The sequence below is a fragment of the Martes martes genome, assembly GCF_963455335.1.
Source record: "Martes martes genome assembly, chromosome: 3".
Taxonomy (NCBI): Eukaryota; Metazoa; Chordata; class Mammalia; order Carnivora; family Mustelidae; genus Martes; species Martes martes.
In genome coordinates, this window is record NC_137890.1 from 181,028,450 (window position 1) to 181,054,156 (window position 25,707).

At 41.7% G+C, this 25,707-nt stretch overlaps 1 protein-coding gene and 1 long non-coding RNA gene across 3 annotated transcripts in view; one reads left to right on the forward strand and one right to left on the reverse strand.

Moving 5' to 3' along the window:
- Positions 1–3,136, reverse strand: part of CD28 (CD28 molecule) — a gene marked incomplete at its 5' end in the record, with an annotated part of 29,359 nt that extends 26,223 nt beyond the window's left edge. Inside the window, one exon of one of the 2 annotated variants that reach the window (XM_080798570.1) lies at positions 3,046–3,136. In XM_080798570.1, coding sequence (XP_080654696.1) covers positions 3,046–3,136 — 91 coding nt within the window. Of the gene's footprint in view, positions 1–2,915; positions 3,022–3,045 lie in introns of those variants that run through there. The other variant, XM_080798569.1, reaches the window with a different exon arrangement.
- Positions 3,137–3,475: 339 nt separating this feature from the next.
- LOC308339669 lies at positions 3,476–20,928 on the forward strand. Its single transcript, XR_013966551.1, has 5 exons — positions 3,476–3,862; positions 4,486–4,575; positions 20,247–20,360; positions 20,531–20,589; positions 20,686–20,928. It is a non-coding gene; the product is annotated as an uncharacterized lncRNA (long non-coding RNA).
- The last annotated feature ends 4,779 nt before the right edge of the window (positions 20,929–25,707 follow it).

The following is a 25,707-nucleotide window of genomic DNA, read 5'->3' on the forward strand; positions in this document are numbered from 1 at the left end:
CTACCCTCATGGCAGCTCCTCCCTATCAGAGGTCAGTTACTTGCCATTATGAACAACTACCTCAAAGGGGGCATTGGCTGAACTAAAAATGAACTCTTTAATTACATTGCTTTGCTGATGATTTTTTATTAAAAACCAACCATCTTCCTGCCTTCTGTGCCTCTCTCAGAAAAAAAAAAAAAAAAAAAGTGCCAAGGGAAATCCAGAAGCATAGGAGAAATCAATCATGATCAAACTGGCCATTTTGACAGTTTATTTGCTGAGGTTTGGGGAGAAATGAAAAGAAATCCTCTCCTGGAAAAATAAGTTGTCCTGATTTTTATCTTCATACTAGATGATTAGCCTTGCTGAAAAATGACCAATATTGGCTGAAAAATCTATGAACAATGCCATCTATTATAGGCACACTCCTTCTATCATCCAACACAAATTGGTTCCCTTTCAAGGAATACAGTTTTAAGTCAGAATCCTATTTGAAAATCCAGCAAAATCCTCTCAATTTGTGGATCTCAATTGCATAATTACTCAAATCTGGTAGGAAACATGTGACTTTAGGAAAGGAATTGTGTAAGTGAATTTTTCCTCATGCTCCCTAAATTCTACCTCTTTAAATTAGTCATAAAAATCTTTCTACAGCGTCATTAAAATCATGAAGAATCAGGTTAGGTTGAACTTTCATAGAATAAGCATTTTCAGCTATGCTGGGAGCCAGTGAGTTAGAATTTTTAAATTCGTGAGGAAAAGGACTGTTCTTCCTTTTTTCCCGTTTTTTGAAAAACTTTTTATCGAAATTCCAGTGAGTTAAGAGACCATGTGATACTGTTCTTCCTACACACACGCATACACACACACCACACACAGCCATACCCGACAACTTTCTTAATGCTAGGGAGGACATTAGACTGTGACCAGAGAATTTTACCTTATCTATAATTTCTTCATGGAGGACAAATACGGACAAAGAGCATATGGCAGGCTTTGCACCATTGATTAGAATGGATCATGTATTTGGGGTATGATGTAGTGATTTTATCACAAAAGTTTTTTTTTACTGAGAAGAAGCACTTCAAAAGTGCCTTCTCTAGCCCTTTCCTACTTCATTAGATGGCCACTCAGCATCAAATCGTAAAAGTTGTTTCAGGGGTGAGTTGGTCTTCGCAATGTAGATGTATCTCAAAATAGAAAACAAGGGTCTCACATGTGTGTATCCTTAACAGGGTTTTGAAGCTACCCCCCTTTCAATAAATGTTCTAAAGGAAAAATCTAAAGCTTTGTGTCTTACCAAAAACATCTTCAAAAGAGATTCAGTGAGTTGATGACAGATGGATGTCCACAGAGCACATCAGGAAAGTATTTTGTGTACAAATACTTAAATAGTTTCTGTGAGAATGAGCTTCTCTTTCCTTTCTGCCTACTCTGTCTATCCTTTCCTTGTAATTAATTAAGAAATTTTAAATATTTTTAAAAATAAATTCTAAAGATCCCTTAAGGTAGAGATTAAAGACCTTCTTTAAAATAAATTTTAAAGATTCTTTTGAAATATATCTGGTAGCTCTAAATGCTTGGCACCAGATAGATACTGGGGCATAACCCAGCTCACCAGCTTATGTCTTTCACTGAATGGGTACATTTTATTACTACACATAGTTTGTAATTATGCTCACTGGCACAGAAGGCAACAAAAATAGATGGGCGTAATTGTAACTATGTCACTTGTGCACATTGGGAAATTATACCCTTTGGAGCCCATGCACACGATGTTAAGAATAACAGCAAATAATGCAGCCTCTACACCCACCAAAATAAATGAGAAAAAAAAAAAAACTGAAGATACTGGCTTTTCAATGTATCTTCAAGAGAAAAAGAACGATTCTTATTTAAAGGTGCTCATTCATCAGTACAAATCTTGAGCCAAGCGAGACAAATTTCTAACTCTGAGAACAAGTCGAACAAACACCTGTCTCCAGCCCACCAAAGCAACAAGCTCTTTCTGTTTGGAATTATGATTTTCCAAAGATGGTTTGACCCCTGGAATTTTCTGGAGCTATGAACTTGTAAACCATATCACGTTAGGTGGAATAATGTCATGGTCAGTGGCATGGGCCGAAGAGTCAGATTAAAGGTGGTTCAGACCCTGAGTCCCATAACTAATATCTGTATATCCTTGGACAAATTCACATCCCTACCCCTCGGTCTCTTCATCTGAAGCTCTGTTATAATAGTGTTAGGTATATCCTCCTCATCATCATTGGGAACTTAAGGGATTTTAATCTAAGATAACAGATTTCAGCCAACTGTAAAAGAAAGTAATTTATTGGCATTTGTATCGTGTCACCTTCTGTAATGACTCCAAAATTCATTCTGACATATTCAATTCGAGTAGAGTCGTAACTACAACTAACACTCATCTTGCAAGTCAAGCTCTGACTATACTAAGCATTTCACACAGATCATTTCATTTTATCCCCACAATGAACTTGAGATGAGGTTATTACCATCCCCAATTTATAGAGAAGAAAACTGAGGCTTAGCAAGTCCACATACTAGTCTAAACCTAGCCGGTAAGAAATGGATCGGCGGTATGAATCCTGGCAGTCTAAATCCAGAACTTTCAGGATCCACCTACTTATAGCAGTTGTCATACAGTTTTTTTAAAAAGCAACATTTTTATAGCTTCCTGGGACACTATCAATTAATAGCTAAATAAGTCTTACTAAATTCCAAAGAATGTTTGTTAAAATATTATACTGTAGATTGAGACTCAGTGAATTTCTAAGCAACAGGCTGCCACGCTAGAGCAGAACTACGTTTCAAAAGTCCACGTTTCATAAGTTGTCTGAAATTTAAGAGAAGCCAAGCCCACCAAAGACTTGGAAAGAAAAACCCAGAGGAGAAAAGAACTAAAAAATGTTTACCTGCTACTTGAATTGAGGGGAAGAAGTTGAGAGCCAGAAGGAGCCTGAGGATCATTGTGCTAATGGTGGGCCAGGGCTCCAGCCCCTCCTCCCCGAGGAGCCCAGAGTGTGAGGGGAACAGAAGAGGCACCTGCTGAAGCCTGAGCGTCTCCGTCATCCGCAGCCCCCACCAACTTATTTCCCTCAGGGCACATGATCAAGGGACTCAAACCACAAGGCATCATGACTGCAACATTTCACACAGGATATTACATTGTTTTGATGACTTTAGACTTTTCCTCTTCTTTTAAAGACAAGCTTTTCTTGTCACTGAAAAAGAATGTCAGTTACTCTCTGATGGGCTCATGAGAATTGTTCTCCATACACGTGTACCAGAGCTGTGGAAATAGGGTGCTTCGAATTCAGCAGGAATTCAAGGGCAGACAAACAAAGTCTTCTAAAGGAGGAAGAAAGCCCGGTCGCAGAGGAGAGATGGTCGGAGCATGGGGAAAGACTGTGTCAAGAAGACAACAAGAATTACGTGGGATTTGGGGAGCACGCACATCCGGGTGGGAGCAGTTATAGGTATTAGGAATTGAACTTTCGTGTGAGGCATAGGTAGCCCTGTGGAGCATTAGCACACACGGCTCAGTTTATACTGAGCTTTCCCCAGCTCGCTTCCAGGAACACACCCCACCTACAAGCACCAACCGGTGAGCATCTGGAGGGGGTTTCCTGAGCAAAGGGAGACTCCAAAAGCATGACAAGGAGCCATTCGAGGCTGAGTAGGAGGCATGAACACAGGCTCTGGAACAGGCTCCCCAGGCCAGCAACCACACCTCTGCCACCCTCTTCAGCGGGCCAGGCCTTCGACACGGAGTCACCCCACCGGTGGGGCCGACCCTGCTCTCTTCATCTGCCATCTGGGTCAAGATCTTGTATTCAACGGCTTCCTCAAAACCTTCCTGGTAATTTTTTTCTCCTTCCCTGATAATCTAAGCTTTATATGAGTACCCTAAGTTGGGGTGTTCTGTATTTTTTTAAAGATAACTTACATGGTTTTTTATTCTGACTGTTAAGGTAGGGTATATTCACATAGAAAACTTATTAAAAGATACATTTTATACTTTTCTATGTTAAAAATAATTATTAAAACAAACTCACCCATAATCTCACCACCCTGATACAAACATTGTTAATATTCTGGCCCGTTGCCTTCCATATGTTTTTCTATCAAGATTTTTACATGTTTAATATCATGTTTTATTTATATTTTTCAACAGATATATACTATTACCTGTTACACCTTAAACATTTTCCCATGACACTTAAGCATTCTTTATAAACATCATTGTTAGTTAATGCATGATATTCCATCCTATAATTAAGTCATAAATTGTTTAACAATCCCTTAGTGTTGTTACCAATTGTTTTGCTATTTTAAAATGTTACCATGAACATCTTTGATGATCTAGCTATAAGTGAAAGAAGTCTTCATGTCTCTTTCTCGTCATCTAAGAAATCATAGATCAGAAGTATTTTGTCTGCTGACAGACCCTCTTTGTCCCCATTTCAATTTTCTCACAAACAGATCTTGGTGACCCTTTTGTACCGACATCTCTCTCTGCCCTTTGGAACAATTCATCCTTGGAAATGGTTCACTTACACTTCTGAGTTAAAGGTAAATGATAGGGGTGCCTGGATGGCTCAGTGGGTTAAAGCCTCTGCCTTCAGCTTAGGTCATGATCTCAGCTGAGGTCCTGGGATCGAGCCCCGCATCGGGCTCTCTGCTCAGCAGGGAGCCTGCTTCCTGCCTGCCTCTCTGCCTACTTGTGATCTCTCTCTCTCTCTCTGTCAAATAAATAAATAAAATATTTAAAAATTTTTTTAAAAAAGGTAAATGATAAAGTCATGTTCCCAGTCCTGGGGAAGATTTACTTCTCGAATTTGACCCAGGATTCCTGGCTCTGACCCTCTATATCTTACCCAGGGCCTGATGTCATTCCGGGCACCACTTACAGAAGGCAAGGTGCCCTTCTCTAAAACACAATCCCTATTATGGAGCCACCGGACAGCTCAGATCCACCGTCTGAGGCTCTGAAGCTCATTACACAGATTAAGAATACGTAGAGTAGAAACAAAGACTCCCCAAATTTTCCTATGATTAATAACAAAGGCTAAGGCATGAGTTAATAACTATCTTCAAGTATATTAAAGATGACTGTGTAGCATCTAGTTAATATTATATCTATGGCAGTGCTTAATAGAATCAAATTAAGTGGAAAGAAACCATGCAATTATCTGGTCTAGATCCTTTATTTTGCAGGGGAGGAAGCCGAAGCGCACAGAAGTTAGATGGCTTACGCTAACTCACAAAACAATAATTAAGTGTACTTGATTTCACTACTTGACCAACTTTATTTGGTTTTCATTCTTTAGAATAAAAAGAAACACAGACTTTGAATGTTTTTAACATGTATCCCACTAAAGAAGTAAATCATTTCATTAGAATCCTTTCAATTTCTTCTTGAAATTTAATAGTATTCCCATATACCAGGAAGTAGAAATGATAGAGATAAAATAAGGGACCCCATTTCAGTACAGGAGTACCCTACTACATTTCCCATTATAAGAGCAAGGGCTAATGTGCCAAGCGCTTTACCCTCCTGATCTCATTTAATACTTACACAACCTGTAAGGAAGATGCTATTGTTATCCCCATTACACAGAAGAGAAGACTGACCCTGAAAGAGAGAGGGTCAGGAAGGAGTGCAACCAGGATTAAAACCTAATTCTTTTGGGGTGCCTAGGTGGCTCAGTTGGTTAAGCTTCTGACTCTATTTCTGCTCACGTGACCATCTCGGGGTCATGAGATTGAGCCCCATATGGGGCTCCACACTGAGTTCGAAGCCTGCTTAAGATACACTCTTCCCCTCCTGCTGCCCCTCCCCTCTACTTGCATGAGCCCCGTCTTTCTCTCTCTCTTTCTCAAAACAAAACCAAACAAAAGCCTAGATCTTTCGAACTTGAACTGCTGTTCCCTAATCACAGCACTTTACTGTTCCCTACTTTCAATCCTCCCCAGTATTGTAAATTCCTTCAGGGTGAAAGAATAAGGAATGTACATTACCTTTCCATTGCAAGGCTTATTTAACAGGATGTCTTATTAGAGTCTGTATTCAGAGTCGGTGTGACTGGAGTACGGACAGGAAAAGAGCTAGTGGCCCAAAATGGCACAGGGGAGATATAAATCAAACTATGTTTCATAAAACTGCACCTGTACTTTCCTGAAGAAATTCCAGATTGCTTAAGTCCACACCTGGTCTTGAAATGCAAGGACATATATATCATGACGAAACAAATGACCTTAATCAATCAACAAGTATACTGAAGTCCCAACTACATGGCTTGTCAGAAAAAAATATGTAATACAAGTGGCCAAATTCTATAGGCTATTTGAAACATAATAGGAACTAAGGCTGGGGGTAAGAGCCTTATGGGGGACGTAGGGGCACAGAGAATCTCAGAACATATAAGATCGTGATATAAGACATATTTTGGCCTTTGTCCTTGGCTCCTGCCAATAACTCCTAAAACATTTGGAACTTCCTACTCAATAAAGGTGCTAGGAGCACTTTTGTTTTACTCTTTGAGTCTTTGACCCTAGTTTCTGATGCAGAGCTCCTAAATCCCTTGGAATTTCCTGAGTGATAAGAGCATCTTATATTCGAAGGAAGCAACTCTGTTGGGTTCCTGGATAGCTTTAGGATAGGAGCTGGTCACCAGAAAAATCAAGCCATTATTGAAAGTTTGGAACTTTCAACACCAGCCCCTATCCTCTAGGCAGGGGAGAACAGTTAGAGATTGAGTTAATAATTGATTATGCTTACGTGGTGAAGCCCCCTGACTACAGGGTTCAAGGAGCTTCAGGGCTGGTAAACCTATCACAAGGGAGGTGCACCCCAACTCCACAGGGAGAGAACCTCTAGCACTTAGAATCAAGACCTCACCCTATGTATCTCTTCATCTGGCTGTACATTTGCATCCACTATCATATTCTTTATTATATAATAAACTGGTAAATAAGTGTTTTCATGAGTTCTGTGAGCTATGCGGGGCAATTTATTGAACCTGAGCAAGGAGTGGTAGAAACCCAGTTTAGGGGCCCCTGGGTGGCTCGGTCAGTCAAGTGTCTGCCTGCCTTGGGCTCAGGTCATGATCCTGGAGTCCCAGGATCGAGCCCCACATCAGGCTTCCTGCTCACTGGGGAGTCTCCTTCTCCCTCTGTCCCTCACCTTTCTCATGTTCTCACTCTCTCTGTTTCTCTCTCAAATAAATAAATAAAATCTTAAAAGAAAAAAAAAAGGAAGGAAGGAAGGAAGAAAGAAACCCAGTTTATAGGCAAGTCAGATGGAAGTATAAGTGAAACTTGAGGCTTGGAATCGGCATCTGAAGCGAAGGCAGTTTCCTGGAACTGAGCCCTTAATTTGCAGGATCTGACACTAACTAAACAGTGTCAGAACTGAACTGAATTGTAGGACATCCAGTTGGTGTTGGAGAAATGGTAGATATGGGAGAAAAATCACGCATCTGGAATCCCAGTGGCGTTTTATCAGGATTTGCAGCCTTGTGCTTGGGGGTCAAATCCCAGTTGGGCCACCTCATAGCTATCTGATCCTAGAAATGGGTAGCCTGAATTCTTCATGTATAAAATGGAGATGAGATTACCTTACTCAACAAGTTGTTCATATCTCACAAGATGTGTAAATCTTGCCCCCCTTAGGATAGAAATCAAGATTTAATGGATCTCCATTTCATACTCATTTACAATGGGCTGAATAAATGTTTGTTGGATCAACCAAAATGGATCGTTGAATATATATTCAATATATTTATGTGGATTGGTTTTTCTTCATAGCATGAGTACCACCAAAACTCTGTTTTGGTGCTCAGTGCTTTAATAATAATATACACTAGTAAAAAACTACAAAGTATCATTGAAGAGTATGTAGATTTCTAGTTGTCAAGCCAGTCAACCATAAGAAGCCGTGTGGTTATCTCTAAATCATATACAGCAAGACTACCAGGATAATATCTTCTTTGATCTAACTTCCAGAAACTTGCCTTTCATTTTAGTTTCTAATGCTCCCCAAAGCTCTGACTTACAGAGTGTCAAATGCTCACATGGTGATTGTGGGAAAATAATGAAGCCTGAGATTCTCTATGAGCTCTGTGGCATCACCCCAGCTTTTGGTAGGGAAAACTTATTCAAAAAATAGACAAAGACGACATTAAGAAAGTGGTGCATACTAGCACAAGCCAGCAGGACCAAAGCCTGAAAAAAATTACACCTAAAAGAAATGAAAAATAGGAAAGTACTGTCATATTTGCTGACTACTCCCACTGAGTAAATAGCTATTACAAAAAGATCTTTCTGCATGAACAATCTAGAAGGCGTTAGCAAGGATTACATGAAAAAATATGGTTTAAAAAAGCAGCCTAAAACAATTACTTAGGAAGACCTAACACCCCAAGTGGTAAAAGTGGAGCTAACACTTCCAGGAGGCTTTCCACTAGGAGCTGTTGTAGCTGACTAAGCATTATACTATATTATCTCATTTAATCTCCACAACAAGCCTAGAAAGTGTATACTATTAATATCTCCATTTTATAGATAAGGAACAGAAACTTAGAAAGGTTAAGTAATTTACCCACTACCACACAGTAAGTAGCAAATTAGGGATTTGAGTGATTTGGTCTAGATCCATGTGTCATGGTAGAAACAGACGCAATCCTGGTCAACCAACTGCTTGAATATGTAATTGACAGTGCAGTGTTTAGGAGCAAGGTTTTTAGAGATAAGTGTCTTTTTTAACGGGCTCATCTGACCTTTAGCACCAACTTCATAAAGAAGCAAAGAAACAAAAAACAGAATAGACTCTGCTTTTTATTATTTTTTATTATTATGTTCAATTAGGCAACCAAAAAAAAAGTAGACTCTTAAACATGGAGAACAAACTGGTGGTTGCCAGAGGGGTATGGGGGATGGGAGAAGAATGAATAGATAAAAGAGATAAATGGATAAAAGGTACAAACTCTCAGTCATAAAATAGTCACAGAAATGAAAAGTACAGCCTAAGGAGTATAGTTAATACTATTATAACAATGTTATATGGTGACAAATGATGACTACACTTATCTTGGTAGCACTGAGTGATGCATAGAATTGTTGAATCAGTATGTTGTACACCTGAAACTAATATAACGTGTTAAGTATACCAAAAAAAAAAAAAGATTCAGCAAGAATTCTATGTGACTTGCAAAGTCTTCCTGAAGTGAAAAGTACGCCGTTCTCATTACCTCCCTGCTGACCCAGCCAAGAGGAAGAAACAAAATGTGTGTAGTTTTGACATGATCGGGAAAGGAATCCACCATAAGGAGACCAGGAATCTGTGTACCACCAGCAAAGACACACGGTGAGCCTAGGCAATGCTAAACCGAGCTTTAGGTCAGTTTCATGACCAACAAGTTCATTCACTTGGTAATCTGAAGAAGAAAAAAAAAAAAAGCAGAAGGGGAGTGGCAAGTACTGAAAATATCAGTCATCATCATAGAAGATTGAGAAAGACGACTACCACTACTACCAATCAGATTCTGGCTAAACTGTTATGACCATGTAAATTTATAGGTTTTAGGACCCTGAGGTATTGTTATAAGGGAAGTATACTATGCTGTTCTCAAATCTTATTTCAGAAACTCTGATAGTCTCATGGAGCCATGTTCTTTCAGTCTCCAACAAGACCCACCGCCTGCCTTACTGCTGGCATTACACAAAGGTACCAAGGGCCCTGAGTCAGGCTGAATTTTTGATTTTTTGAAACCACTGGGACATTTGGATATCTTCTAGTAACAGGAATGTTCATTAAATATGACTGGGGTTAGGAGGGCAAGGTGAGGAATGTATTTCACTCCACATCTTGTATTAAACCTGATCTGACCCTCGCCTATTCCCTACTGTGCAATCAGCAGAATGGTAAGGAGGAAACCTCTGACCTCTCCAGGAAGTGCGATCTTGTCCTGGCCTTGGGAAAACTGTGATGCCTGGTTTTCCTCATTTTAGAAAAAAAGTTAAAGGGCCTTCATCCCCTCACATGTTTTTAAGCACAGAACCTCCAGGAAATTGAACTGTTCACTTCAACACTATTTTCAGTGATCTCTCATGTTACTGGGCCCCAAGGGAACCTTCCCACCCTCCCCGCTGTGGCATCTCCCTTCCCCCTACCCCTTCCCACTGGTTCCCACACTCACTGAATAAGGAAGGTCAATCCGAATACATCTGTCCACATCTCTGGAATGCCACAGAGGAGTAACAGCTGTTGACCTCTGTTCCAAACACATGATCCTGTTTGTCCCAAAAGTAGCTTGGATGAACTCCAGCTAATATATACAATCTCCACTTCCTATGGAGAATGGAGGCCCAAGAGAGTATATTCCCCACATATGCTTTGGTATAAAAACAACCTGCTTTCAGGTACTGGATCCTTTTATACTAATAATAACATTAAAAATTATAAGAGCAATTGTAGCAAAAATTTATTAAGTATTTCCTATGTGCCGGATGTACCACTAAGCTAAAAGTGCCTCAGGTTGTTTAAGTTCTAATTTTTCCCTTAAGTTTTAGAAAAAGAAGGATTTTCCTCTCACTACATTTCCACATCTTCATACACACACACACATACACACACACACTTTTACTAACCTTCCATGTGTACAAGTGATAAGTTGAAGATATTACATTTACGCCTAGAAATGGTGGAGAAGGGAAAAAGAAAGGTAAAGAGGATAAAAAGAAAAAAAACTATAACTGAGATGGTGCAAGAAGCCCAACAGTAAGGGAGCAAGAATGTTATATGGTGACAGATGACACTTCTCTTGGTAGCACTGAGTAATGCGTAGAATTGGGGGGGTGCGCCAGGCTATGGTCTGAGGAAAGGTCCAGACAAATCTACTACTTAGAAAAACCCATTAACACCACAGTATGTATGATGTCTTTCATACACGATCTGGAGGAAAATTTCAGACTAAACTTGTTTAGTTTCTATTTTATGAGAGGCCGTATATATATATATTATATATATATATATATTATATACATTATATATATTATACATGTATTATATATAGCCTATATATGTAGGCTGCTCATATTTGAAGTGACTAAAACTAACTCATCATTCTCTTCATTGAAGGGACAGAATCTGTGTTGGAAACACAGGGAAATCTCACTCATGTCAAGACCTCTAATCTACTCTGATTTCTCACGCTGTTGTTCATTGTGTGAAGTTTATCCAGCTTTGCTAGGCCAAATTGTTACAGGAATTTTCTAGAGAAATGGGAATTATTTAGTGGGCTTCAAAGCAGGATAACAAGAGTAGGAAATCTATAGTGACCTTGAAAAGGCACTCATTCACCCAATAACCCCAAGCTCAGGGCCCACGATAGAGAAGGCCTTCTCCTACTCCCTGAGAACCTCCCTGGTTGTCTAGTGGTTAGGATTCGGCGCTCTCTCTCCTACACCCTGAGGGTCCAGGGGAGACTCAACTCTGGAAGAAATCCTGAGGAAGAAGCTCCTAACTTGCTTAGAGAAACTTCTCGGGGCAGGGATGCTACAGTTAGGAGGATAAACAAAATGGGCCCAGTCAGCAATGGGGAAGAATGGTAACGTCCTTCTGGGCAAAGTATATACTATTTGCAAAACCCCAAAACTACATGGCTTATTTAAGGAACCACAAGAAGCTCATTGTGGCCGGAGCAGGAAGAACTCTGAGGAAAGGCAATGGAGGTGACAGGCACTCGGGGCCATCATGCCACAGGAAGAAGTTTGCTCTTTGTCCTGAGAACAGTCTGGGTCGGCGAGCCTGTCTGGGCTGCTGACGCAGTTTAAGGAGCATCGGCAAGCTGGGTCCAGGCTTTCAGATAGGTTTCATCTCTTACAACAATGCCGGTTGATTGGTGTCAGCTTCCCGAATCACAGCGATGATCGGGGTTTCTGAGACAGCACTGGGGTTCAGTAGGAGCATGGGGAAAGCCAGGGGAGGGACAGGAAGGGCTCTCTGTGGCTTCCTGACCAGGATTATAATAAAGCCACGAGCACAGATCAAATTGCGGCCGACTTTTCCCCACCTGTCCCTTAAATCTTGGCATTTCTCCATTGTTGGGGTTTGAGGAGGCAAACAAATTATCCCCTTCTACTTGCTAATTCAGTTCTAAATCAAGTACAACTGAAAAAGGCAAAGGAATCAGGCCACTGGGAATGCATATATGGCTGCTAGAGTACTACCCAAGACCTGCCGAAGACAGGCAGCTCCAACAAACACCCCAGAATCAGGCACCGGTTGGGGCATTACTAGAAAACCCCAGGCCCCACATCCAGGAGCGGAGTCTTGACCACTAAGCTACCACTGGGGCCAGAGCAGAACACGGCTCTCTGCACACAGATGAGTCCCAATCACGGGGACAGGAGGCAGCAGCAGCCAGGGGGAGGTGTGAGTTCAGGAGGCGCATCTGGTTAAGGCAGAAGGTACAGGGAAGCAAGCGTATTCTCATGCTCAGACAAGGAAGACACTACGGAAAGAAAGACTGAAGAGGTAAGATGGGATCATCTGAAGGAGGAAAAGGAAGAGGGTAATAGGAACTAGGCCTAGATCATAATCTAATCCCTCAGCATTAATTAAAAAGGAGGACACTTCTTTGAGACCAGCACATTTGTCTAGGAAGACAGAAGTTACAGCAATCCAGATTAGTGAACACTGACCAGGCACTTTTCAGTTCACACACATGCACTCCTAGAAACCCTGTGTTGGAGCCATGATTGTTGGTTCATTTTAAAGAGCAGAAGAAAAGTAGAAGAAAAAGTAGAAGAAAAGGCCTGGAACGCACTGATCTGACTCTGAAACTGATCTTAGGGAAGTTGAATCCTCCGATCTGGTGTTCTGTGCCATGAAACCGTCATTCCATTAACCCGACCCTTTAGAAAGAGCTTCCACTAGACCATAAATCAACAGGAGAGACATTTTCAGAAACCATCCTTCAGTTTGTGTAGTGGAGAGTAGAGGACGGGAGCAAGCGAATGGCCTCTTCGGCTTTAAATTCGATTTCTGAAATCTCTGAAAAAGTGAGCAAACACCTCTTTTTCCCCTCTCATCTCCCTCTCTTCAAAATGCAGAAACAGAGAGACAGCTGGGTGGCTCAGTCTGTGAAGCATCTGACTCTTGATCGCAGCTCAGGTCTTGATCTCAGGGTTGTGAGTTCAAGCCCTGCACTGGGCCCCACTCTGGGCATGGAGCTTACTTAAAAAAAAAAAAAAAAAAATGCAGAAATAGAACTATTTTAATTTCAGCAAAGGGGCATAAAAGGATTTCTTTTCTCTGGGTGCCACCTCAGACTTGGGAAACCAGGCTGAGTTCTCAGGGCTTGCTATCAGTGCTTTGTCTCTGCAGAGAAATTAGACTTTCTAAAAATAGCACCTATCAGGTGGCTAAGCTGTAGGAGGTGGCAGACTGGCTAATAATTTGCATTGTGTGTATTTGCGATGTCACCTCTGAGACCCTGAGGCTACAGCCCAAGGAAAGGGAGAAGGCTCAGGCTTTTTCCAGGAGGTCAGAGTTGTAAGATTATGGTTGCCCTTTTCCGGCTGTCTGCTTAGGAAGGGGCTGTGAAAATGCACTCTTTGTACCCAAAATTAGGGACATGTTCCCTCCTCTCTCTGTCCCTAGATTAGTCCTTCTCTTTTCATTTCTCAGAAACTCAGTCTGCACAAACATGGAGTTGACGAGTACTTACTGCCCCAGTCAGAAGACAAAAACGTTTCCTATGAAAGTGGACATGTGGACAATCGGTCCCCAACATTCCTATTACATCCAAACTGCAAGACTGTCCATGAAGTCTGGCAGATCTTAGCTTTTTTTATGTCAGGGACCCCCTGGCAATCTGGAAGCCTAAAACCCTTCTCACAATCACATTTGAAATGCAAAACAATAAAATGCATAGCACAGCAAAGAAAACCAGAAGTACTGAAATGCAGTTTTCAAATATTTTTAAAACATGATATAGTAATAAATGTACTATATTAACACATTAAATAACAAGATCTAGCTGTGGCATGATAAGTACCGTAATGCTCAAGTAGTGATACACGTAAGTGATGTTTTAAGATATCCGCAACAACTATGGGATATGAAAATATCTGTGATTTCAACTGATGACAAAGTCACAAGTATGGCTGAAATTACTGTGATTTGCGGCCTAAGTATATTGTTGCAATGTGAAATCTCGGCTACAGGGGTTAGTGAGAACAAAGATGTAATTTTTTTCCTGCCCGAAATTACATCAGACCCCTGGTTAAGAACCCCGGAATAAACCAGTGCATCTGGCTGATGTCAGCAGCTCGTCTATCAACCTGTGGGTCTCACACACACACACTCATACACACACACACACACACACACACACACACACACACACACACCCCAAGCACTACATGCCCCACAGTCTCAACTGGAATCTGACAGCATCTTAATGACATTCAAAGGACACTTCCCAGATGTCTCAAAGCCTGAAAGATGAAGGAGCAGAAAGTGCAAATAACATGAGAGACGTCAATGTCAGTTTCTCATTAGCCCCCAATTCCCAGGGCCGACCGGGCATGGATGGCTACTCCCAGCCACGGTTTTCTCGTATGGGCCTGACACTGGGCCGGACTTGTAAGCTCTACAGCTCCACCTGCCCTTGTTTTTCTCCTGCATTTTAGATGAATTCCAGCTTTCCATTCTGTCCGCGGTTCCTCAGCAGGGTGAGACCCACAACGCCGAGACTTTCCACACACGTGGAAGGACCACACTCAGGTTCAGACCCCTTGCTCTGCAGGAGAACCTCAAGCCCCCTGAGCACTCTGCAAGCTCCCCACATCTTCCACTTGATATTGTCCCTGGTGGTGGATCAAAAAATCGTTGGAGAACTTCTGCCAGTTAGAGCATATTCCTCCCCGACAACCCTCCATTATGCTGCAGACCTATTTCTACTGAAACACCCATTTCTTTTAGGCATTGGGTCATTCACATGAGCTTCTTCCTCTGTCTGGAATGTTCTCTCCCTTCTCTCTTCTCAAGATGTGCTTCTCCTCCTGACAGTCATTTCCGGCCACCTTAGATAAATGAGGTACTTCTTTCCTTCCCTACCTCAATATCCAGTTTATTTTTTTAAATGCCCACAATGTATAATTACTTTATATGTTTGTGCTTTTGTCTATCTCTTCCATTAGAGGCTAAACTTCTTCAGGACAAGGACCACATCGGGCTTGTTCCCCTTTATATCTCACCACCAGTGCAATGCCTGGCACATAATAGGTACTCAGTAAAAAAAATTGCCCAGTGCGTTCATCAGTAATGAGCATTCCTTTTCATAATCTTCAGCTCTATCATCTGTAAGGTACACACTGAGCTCTCAGAGCAGAGCAGTAATGGAAGGTAAGGCAGAGTCAAGTGTCGGATAGTATCTCTTCAAAAGCATTTCCTCTGCTATATGGGGCAAAAAGGGTACCCCATTTGGCCTAGTTTGACTGTCACCTGTTGATCCAGCTGCCGCAGTTCACTGTACTTGCTACGTCAATCTCTAACGGGCGTGGATGATTCCGTGCCTTACTTCTCCGATCCCAAGGAAGATGATGGTAGGAAGTAGAGTTGTTTAATCTCTGGAACCACAGTGTTTGTTGCCTCAGGGATGCTCCAATCCCAGCTGCCCAGGCACTCCTCTGGAATACTGGTCCCCTCCCTGAAATTCACATCCTTTACAAGCCACATCTTCACGCACAGATGACTAATGAGCATTGTACTCAGTGATGGGCCTGTTCGCGTGGGCTGGAGAAGACAAAGGCAAACGAAGCATGCCCTCACGCGGCTCAAGGCACACAAATGAACTATGAGCCACTTGTACAAAGTGAGCTTCTGCTTTTACATTGAAAGGACCACAGAGCATTTTCTTGGCTCATATAGACATTCTCTTTCCAAAACATCTGAAACACTATTTAAATGAACCAACATAAGGGCACCAGAGATAGTGAGTGTGTGTGAGTATGTGTGTGTGTGTGTGTGTGTGTGTGTGTGTGTACTTCTGCCCATCTCTCACAAGATCCTGAAAGTGAATCTCCCTCCAAGGGGCATGTGGACCAGACTTTACCATTCCACATGATTACTGTTGCTTTAAGGGAATGTCTGGGGTTGTAGCGCTGCCCAGCCCAGTAAGCACAATGGAACATTTTCCTTGGAATTACCTCACTCCCAATGACCCACACAGGAAATAATTATTTTGGTAGTCGCCAGTAAACAGTGAAACACACTTACTTGAAAAATAAGCTCTTTTTGACCCTGCAAGACAGTGGCTTCACAAGCATAGCTGAGCTTAGTTTCTACCCAAATTCAATAATTTTGTACGTAAATGGTGCCTTATTCTTGGATTGTGGGTTTCCAGATCCAGGCCACGCTTCAGAGTTCTGCCAAAACACCACAGCAAACAGTGGTTGCCTTGTATTTCTGGCGAAAGAAGAATGTAGCATCAAAGAAACATTCGATTTCTCCCAACATTTCTTGGGAGAGAATATGGAAATTCCGTGGATGTCCTGGCAACAAATTCAAACACTATAGTCATGTCTGAGAAAGTACTTCTGCTCTTACAGACATCACTCATGGGGAGTACCAGAGAAATATGGCAACGTTTGGACTAAGTGACAGCTCTGGGCAGGACTTTTGAGTCTAAGTGAGAAGTCCACACCTCCACTCTCTATTCTAGCTGAGGCCTTTCTTGGAGTGACCCCAGAAGCTCACAGAAAAAAGTCCCGGTTAGCATGTAGCATGTAGGCCTTTCTTTTTCCGTGTAGCCCCCCCAAGAGGCAGCACCAGACATGAATTCTACAGAGCTCTGAGAAGAATCGTGCTACCTGTTGAAACAGATGAATTGTAATAACGAAGCGGTGTTCTCAATTAAACTGACTCTATTCTACTAAAATCTAAAGTCACGGATTTAGGATAAAGGCTTGACTGTTTTGACAGAGATGTATGATAATACTGGTTTAACACAATCAGTGGTCCTTCCCTCTCAGCTAACAGTCTGGGAGTGAGCAGTCCTGGACTGGTATGGCAGCTCAAAACTCAAGGTCTAGAAGCCTTCTACCGTGTAGTTCCTCAATACTTAGACCCACATGGTCCAGGGTGGATCACCGTCACACCAACCTCATAGGCAACCAGAAAGTATGATGAAGAAAGGAAGCGCTTGCCCCTTCCCTTTAAAGGCACACACCAAAAATAACACCACTTCTGCCTATATCCCATTGGCCAAAACCTGGTTGTAAGACCCAACAGAGCTTCAAGGCCTTCCCAGCTACAGATGAGGGGTTACTATGGGAAAAAAGGGAGAATCAGTACCAAGAGGTAGCCAGTGGTTTTCTACAATTGTCAATTTTCATGTTAATGCTCTGATGATGGTTAAGTCACCAGAAGACACGGCCTCTTTTCCTGCAAAGCTATTGCATTGTGCCACCCTCCAAAATGAGCCCATTTGTCAGACCACCCGTGCCAGGATGGTACACCAGTAGGCCTAAGGAAGGAAAGGCCATGAGAGCAGAATCCCCCACCTGTGCCCTGTGTGTGGCAGTCTCTGGCCAGATCCGTACACAGGGCTGTACCTCCTCCTGGGAAACTCCTCCGCTGCTGGCTTTGGTTGGTTCTGAGTATTGTCATCGTTTATTCAAACCAAAGACATGACTTTGGTTACCTTAAGACCTAGAGGTTATCCCGTGGTTGTAAGGATCACCTTGTCTCATTCTGGCTTCTCTACAGCCCTAGTAGGAAAATAATGTAGTCATGAGTCAGGGACACAAAGTCTCAGGCAATTTCAACTTTGGACAGGAAGGAGGATTTCTCCAACCTTGAAACCCCAAAAGAGTAACCTAGAACAAGAAAGGGCTACGTGCTAACCTGGACTTTTTTCTGTGAGCTTCTGAGGTCACTCCAAGAAATAGGTTGTGAGTAGAGCAGGCGGGGGAGTAATTTATCCAGCCCTCTTCCTGAGTCATTTTGGAGTGAGACTCATAGACTTCAAAAGGTATAGAAAATTCCTGAACAGGGACTTCCCAGACATTTTCATTCATCAAGGAGGAAAAGAGTGAGGGGCTCTATGCTGAATGGATTAGAATCCCACCTGGTGTTTACACCCAACTTCAGGATGTGCTTAATATCCTGGCATGAATGGGCCATCACTTGGCAGCAGACAACAGCTCCTGTTTACAGTATGTGATCTGGTCATATAAACTTAATGATACTTACTCTAGAATCAAGTGACATAAAAACCAAAGATATGGATGTTTAATGTCTTAAAGATAAGCTGTGAAGTGAGTCATTAAAGGGAGCCAAATTGCAATAATGCCTACCTAGAAGGATGATATCAAAAAGTGAATTTGTTGTCTTATTAGCAGAAATTCTGATATATTACTACTAAATTATAATAAAGTCATAGCAAAAAAAGGTGAGAAAATCCCACATTAAAGGAGAAAATCATCATTTGACATAAGATTTATAAAGTATGAAAGTATACCCATTTACAGTGGATTTTTTTAAGATTTTATTTATTTTTTAGAGAGAGAAAGAGAGTACATCAGTGGAAGGGGCAGAGGGAGAGGGAGAGGCAGACTCCCCACTAAGCATGGAGCCTGACTGGGGGCTTGATCTCAGGACCCTGAAATCATGACCCGAGCTGAAGGCAGATGCTTAACTGACTGAGCCACCCAGGTGCCACTACAGTGGATTTTAGTGATTTTTATACTATATGTATCATGGCTGATTTTTTAATACAGTTGATCACTCAATATGTATAGTATAGGACAATAGAGTCCTAACAACAACGATTTTAATCACAAAGCTATTCCAACTTCCCCACTGAGATCTCTAGTCAGGGAACATTAGGACATCCTCTTCCTGTTTCTGCCTTGTCCAAAAGCTGGAACAGAGCTCTTGGAAGGGATCCAAGATGTCAGGAAGAAATTATTTTAAGTGCTGTTATGCTTGGGAGAGTCAGCGGGACAACATGAATTGAGCTCTGTATCTTCATCTGTGTATAGTAATAATAAAGCATGCCCTAAAACGACTCCACTGTGTTAATTTCTGGCAATGGACAAGGGACATTGCACAAATATGCACCCAGGCCTGTTTAGTCACTTCTTCCTCTGCTCCCTTAGCACATGGTACATCCCTCCAGGAACACTTACCCAATCATTACACTGTGATGACTTGTTCACAGGCCTGTCTCTACTGGCCTGGGACATGGGATGAGGTCAAGAAGACTAGCTCTGGGGCCAAACTACCTAGATTTGAATCCCAGCTCTGTCACCAGTTTCTATGACTTAGAGCAAGTCCCTAAAACTTGCCAAGCCTCAACTTCTTCATCTACAAAATAAATTTAGCAGTGGTATCTGTCTAATACAGTGGCTGTTAATATTTCATGACGAATGAATGAAAAACATGTCCCGCCTTAAGGTCTATCTTCAACAACTACTGTCTGTTCTTCTGATCACCGTCTGGGGATAAATCACATCCTATTCATCTTTGCATTCCCAGGATCTGGGTGTCCAGCTCCTGGAAGTCTGTAAGTTGAATGAATCAATTAATGAGAAAATGTGGTCAAGAAAAGGCAGTCCCCTCTAATATTCTTAACGCACTCTGCTCCCAGGCAGTAGAGAGAATTCTCTGCCTGGTGGATTTGGGAAGAAGATCTAGGCAGGTGCGGCCCAGACTCACCCCTCTCCCTCATGAGAAAGAGCGGCCATCAAGGGGTACAAGCTAGACTTTAAGCTCTCAGCTCTGCCCCGGCAAGTAGACCTTTCCTCCTTTGGGAAGAGGAGGCAAATTGCCCACAGGAAGCAGGCATTCTCTACTCTCCTCCGGAAATAGGCTCTCCCCAACACGGTTTGGTGCCAGCGGAGACTGATGAATTCTGGGCTCAGGTGATCGACTCAGAGGTCCTCGCGCTAAGTCATTCCCTCCAAGCTAACGTGACCAATCACAAACAAGCTATTTTGGCTTCCACCTGCCATTCGGTTGGATTCTTTCCTAGTATATTCTATTTACGGAGCCTTCTTCAAAACCCTAACGTTGGCTTAATAACAAAAAGAATCTTTTCAGATTTTTTAATTTTTCAGAATCTTAAGGAAGTGCTGCTTTGGGGAGGAAATGAAAGCACGTGAAACTCTGGAGAATTGAAGAGTCGAAAGAATAACGTGCTGGTTGTTCTTTTTTTTTTCCTCTCCAGACCTAGTCTTCATTTTCTCTTCTTTGCTGGACCTCGAGAGGCTGGCCATTTTGGCTGCATCGTCTGGACTCTGTCGCCTTCCAGCTGGGTTCCAGCCATTGAAGAAGCCCGAGGGTAGGGCCAGAGTGAGACTGGAGTGTTTATTCTGTCTGCTCCTTCCCTGACTGGCGAGTGGGCAGTGGCTGCATTCCTCTCCTTATGGCCACAGCTCCTGTTGGCTGCCCTTCCCGTGGCTACGTTCATGCTGGGTTCTCTAGCACCACTTGCTCTCCGTGTCCCTTCAGACCTAGGAGCAGTAACAGCGCCCCAACACTGTTTGTTCCCTGGGTGCTTCATCATCTCTGTGAGTACCCTTAACCCTGCCCTCACCCCTGTAAAGAGTCCTTTTGTTAAAGTCTCTTCAGTGATATCTTTGAGTGTGCCATCTCTTTGCCCCCAGGACCCTGATTGGAATAAGTGACGAAGAGTAACAGAAAGGGGCCCCTGGGTGGCTCCGTCAGTTAAGCGTCTGCTGTTGGCTCAGGTCATGATCCCAGTGTCCTGAGATGGAGCTCCCTGTACTGGCTCCCTGCTCAGCAGGAAGTCTGCTTCTCCTTCTCCCTCTGCCCTGCCCCCTGCTCACGCATGCTCGCTCTCGCTCTCCCTCTCTCTCTCTCTGTCTCAGATAAATAAATAAAATCTTAAAAAAGAGAGTAACAGAAAATCCTTTTGGGAATGGACACACTGGGCATGCAGAGCCTGATGTCACAAACAAAGAAATGACCGTTCTTCTAATTACACTTCACCTAGAAACTTTCTGATAACTTGGCTTTCCATGTTGTTCTAGCTAAAAAAAATAGAAGACCCTGGTCAGGCTGTCTCTACCTACAGGTTCTCTGGATGGTACAATATCTTCTCTCAAATCAGAAGACTGTTATTGTGCTTTATAAAAATAGTGAATGGAAAGTCAAAGGGAAGTGGAGGTGGTAGAATTAACTTAGTTCACTTTTAGTTCTATGGAAAAAAAAAATCACAGAAGTGAAGGAGTGGCATTATAAGATAAAGAACTCTAAGATCAGTGTTCAAAGATAAAGAATCTGAGGTTTACGAGGCACAAGGTTCTGCAAACATAGCCTCTACATGAACTTGGGCCTAGACTCAATTTTTGTTTTCTAACTAACTTATTTCCATCTGTCCTTTTATATTTCAATGTGATTGCCTATTTACCAGTGTTTACAAGTATAGACAATTTCTCACCGCCTTAAACTTCAATGCAAGAATGAATTCTGGCTCACAAGATAGCATCAGTAAAGATCAGCACTCTGAGAGGAGGCAATAGCCAAACAATAGTTACTTTTCTGCAAAAAAAAAGTGAAAAGCACAAAAACAAAAAGCCTCAGTCCAGCATTTCAAACCTTTCACAGTCCAAAGCCACCACACCCAGTAAACTCACCGACCTCAGAAATACATCACACTCCTTCCTGCCATTTGTCCTTTGCTCATTCTATGACCTTCACCTGAAACACCTTCCCCATCCCCTCCCTTTATCCCGACCCTACTCTTCAACCTTCAACACTCAGGCATAACTGCATTGCTCCACGATTTTCCCAGCATGGCAGACCAGTGTTCTCTGTCTTCTGAGCACCTCCCGCACTTACTAAATTGCCAGTCACCAAATTGAATGTCACCTCTTTATTCCTTGAGTCATTTCACTATCTCCCTCCAACCCTATTCCTGGAGTCATTCTTGGTGATTTCAATAGAATGTGATCTCTCATAACCTTCTATTCACTCCTATTGAGTTGTCCTCTACAACACTTGGGCCACCCAATCCTATCTTGTCGTTATTATTGACTATACCCCTTCCATAATCTCAATTTCAAGTATTCATTCTCCAACCAATTACAATCTCCAATATTCCTGATGATTCCAGTACCTCAAACCCCTCTAGTCGACCATGCCTACCATCCTTTCTCTCCTGCCATTTGTGTTCTCATGTTCCTCCTTATCCAGCTTAAAGACAAGATCAGTTACTATACTAACTCACATACACCTTAACTCCCTAGACCTTCTCTCCTTCCTTCATAGTCCTCTGCCAAAACCCCAAGCCTGGTTAAATTCAAAGCCCTACCTTTTCTGTACCTATAATTGAGCATGGCTGGGGATAAGCACACAACTCCTTTGACTGTTCTCAGTTTAAATTTGAGACTCTCTTTATTGACTCTTTCTAAACGATTCAACTTGGTGTTTGTGGAAACAATAATCCTCTTTCTTTTTGTTTTCATAGGCTGACCTGCTATTTCATTAAACAAAAACTAAATATAGGAAAAAATGCAAGTGGTATTAACAGGTTTGGGAATGAACCAAGCTGTCTCTTAGTAAACATATAATCCGCTTGGGAGAACAGAAGTGTGGGTTATAACAGTGTAGCCTACCACTCTGGAGTGTTCAACGTGCCATGGATGTCAGCCATGGAGTATTACAGAGAGTGGGGGGAACCTCTCTTAGTCTGGCAAGTAAGTTTCTTGGGGGTCAGTTAAAAGAATGTCTACTGTACATGTACACGTGAAAGGTATAGATCCTGTCAATAAGATTCTGTAAATAAGCAAAAAAGGATTTACTTCCTACCACTTCATTATTGCCAATATGGAGTCTATTTGAGCCCAGGTTTGTTAGATTTATAGTGAGGCTGTTAAGAAGCCTGTCAATTTGCCTCAGCATCTTCCATCATTTATTAACCATGCTACCACTTGGGCCTCATCCCATCATGGTCGTTTCCTAGTTACTGCTATAGTATAAACTATGTACTATATACTATAGTATAACTATAGTATTAAGAGAAAGTAAATTTGCATAGAAGTAGATTATCTCCTCTGCACAGCATGAAGATAACAGGAGGGCACTGTTTCTAAACGATTTATTTTCATTATAGCTCCCAACCCAGGAACATTTTTAGGCATATTTTTCTACTTACTCCCTACCCCATGGAAGTTAATATCATAGATATACTTTATGTCTGTTTATACAAGCCCATATGCTTATACATTAAAAAGTAATATTTTATACACATACACACAAGAACCAGTTGTCACCTCCTTGGGAAGGTTATCACACTGTTGAAAATACATGATTTAGGGTATATGAAGTACATCTTATATATGATTTTTTTACATAAAAATTGTGTATATTTAAAGCATACAACACAATAACTTTATATACATAGTGAAATGATAACTATAGTCAAGCTAATTAACGTATCATCTCCTCATATAGTTACCTTCCATGTGTGGGTGTGTGTGTGCTGAGAGCACCTGAGATCTACTCTCATACCAAAATTTCCATATTCAATACAGTATTACTAGCTACAGTCATCATGTTGTATATGACATCTCTAGACTCAGTCATCCCACATGACTACAACTTTGTACCCTTTGATCAGCATCTCCCCACTTCCCTCACCTCCCCACCTTGGTACCACCTTGGTAAGCCCCACTCTACTGTCTGCTTCTATAATACAATCCTTATTCGGCTGTAATCTGTGGCTGACAAGGTGAACACAGGGCCTACGGATTTGGGGAAGTGGTCTATTTTAATTGTGGAGCTGTCAGTAATGTTTCATTTCTTTTATTCCATCTTTCTTAATTAGCTATCCTTATTCTTAACCAATTTCACTCTCCAGTTTTTATTAAAATGGCAAGCAATTCAATACCAGACTAAGACTAAAGATCATATTTTCATCAAGGATAGCAGGATATTAGGCAAGAGTAACAAATAAGCCTTTTCTTTTCTTTTCTTTTTAAGATTTTATTTATTTATTTATTTATTTATTTTTAAATATTTTTATTTATTATTTATTTATTTATTGACAGAGAGAGCAAGGGAGCATAAGTAGACAGAGAGGCAGGCGGGGGCGAGCGGGGGGGCAGCAGGCTCCCCACTGAGCAGGAGGCTCGATGCAGGGCTCGATGCAAGGCTCGATGCGGGCTCGATGCGGGGCTCGATCCCAGGACCCTGAGATTGTGACCCGAGCCAAAGGCAGAGGCTTAACCCACTGAGCCACCCAGGTGCCCCAAACCTTTCCTTTTCAAATGATCAGCAGTTTCCTTGACCGGAGAAAATACAGCACCTGTGAAAAGTACTGTCCGGTATGACCACACACCACTTCATGCGCACCCCCGCCGGCTCCATGCTTGCTTCCTGTCAGTAACATATATATTATTAATTATTAGCAACACAGTCCAGAGATCCACATGATAGCATTCAGGGGAGATAAAAGAAAAGAAAAAAAGACAAACAAGACAAAAAATAGAAAAGAAAAGAGTGCTGGGTTTTTTCCCTAATTTATCTCCACAATTTTCAAAAGGAGCTATGAAACATCAACTTAAGAGTAGTGTGCTGTCTTACTATATTAAAGAGGTCACTTTGCTCTTCCAGTGTTCACCTTCAGTACTGAAGTTATTTTAAGTTATTTTCTTAGATCTGGAGCCAGAAATAAAAATATGCTGTGTCATGTATAATTATTCCATAAGCTTCTAAGAGTCTTCCTGACATTTGGAAAGCAGTGCAAATGACTACTGCACTTACTTTCTATCTCTGTAACTATGTATCCTTTCAGGAGCTCAGTATGCAAGAATGTACACCCTGATTATAGATGTTGATAATTTTTTGAGCTCCAAAACTTCCATGCAAAACAAGGTTCTGACTCACTAAGTATCAAGACCATTGGGAAACAACTTTAGGGAAAGTCAGACTAGTGTTTACGAAAAAGTGGTTTTTGCCACTAACAACTGAACCAAGCCAAGCAGCTGAAATATCTAAAATAAATGTTAAATTTTGCCCTTTTCCCTATAGAAATTATTGCATCTTGAGTTTAAAAATTTCATCACTGCAGGAGTATAGAAGAGGAGAGAGGAAGAAAACATGAATTACATTTCTTACAGACATCAAAAATCTAACAAAACTGTAAAAGTTCCTGTCATTTTGTGCTAAAATCTTTTATTTTAAGATTTTTACCTACATTGTCCCCTTTGGTGGAGTTAGAAATTAGATACCTGTTGATTATTTATATAAAGTCTGTCCTCTATCATCAGTCTGTCTGCTTCACAAGAACGAATGCCATGCCTACATGGCTCACCATGACATTCCCATGACAAAACAGCACCTACACATAGTAGATGCTCAGTAAATTTGTTAAGGAGTGAATAAATTGGATGGGAGGAAGGACATTTTTATATTCTTTTTTATCAGTGCAAAATGATGCAGCAAGCACATCAATTTATGTTATTCATCCATCTTGACTTCTTTATTTACCCATCACAGAGCTCTTTTGTGCCAGGACATAGACTATTAAGACACAGTCCCTGGCCCTAAAAGACTCATGATTCAGAGGAGGAGACCAGTATATAAAACAATTAATCATAGTACACAGGGATACAAGAAATAATACATCTCCTTCCATGTAAGGGGGCCAGAGAGAGATAGCA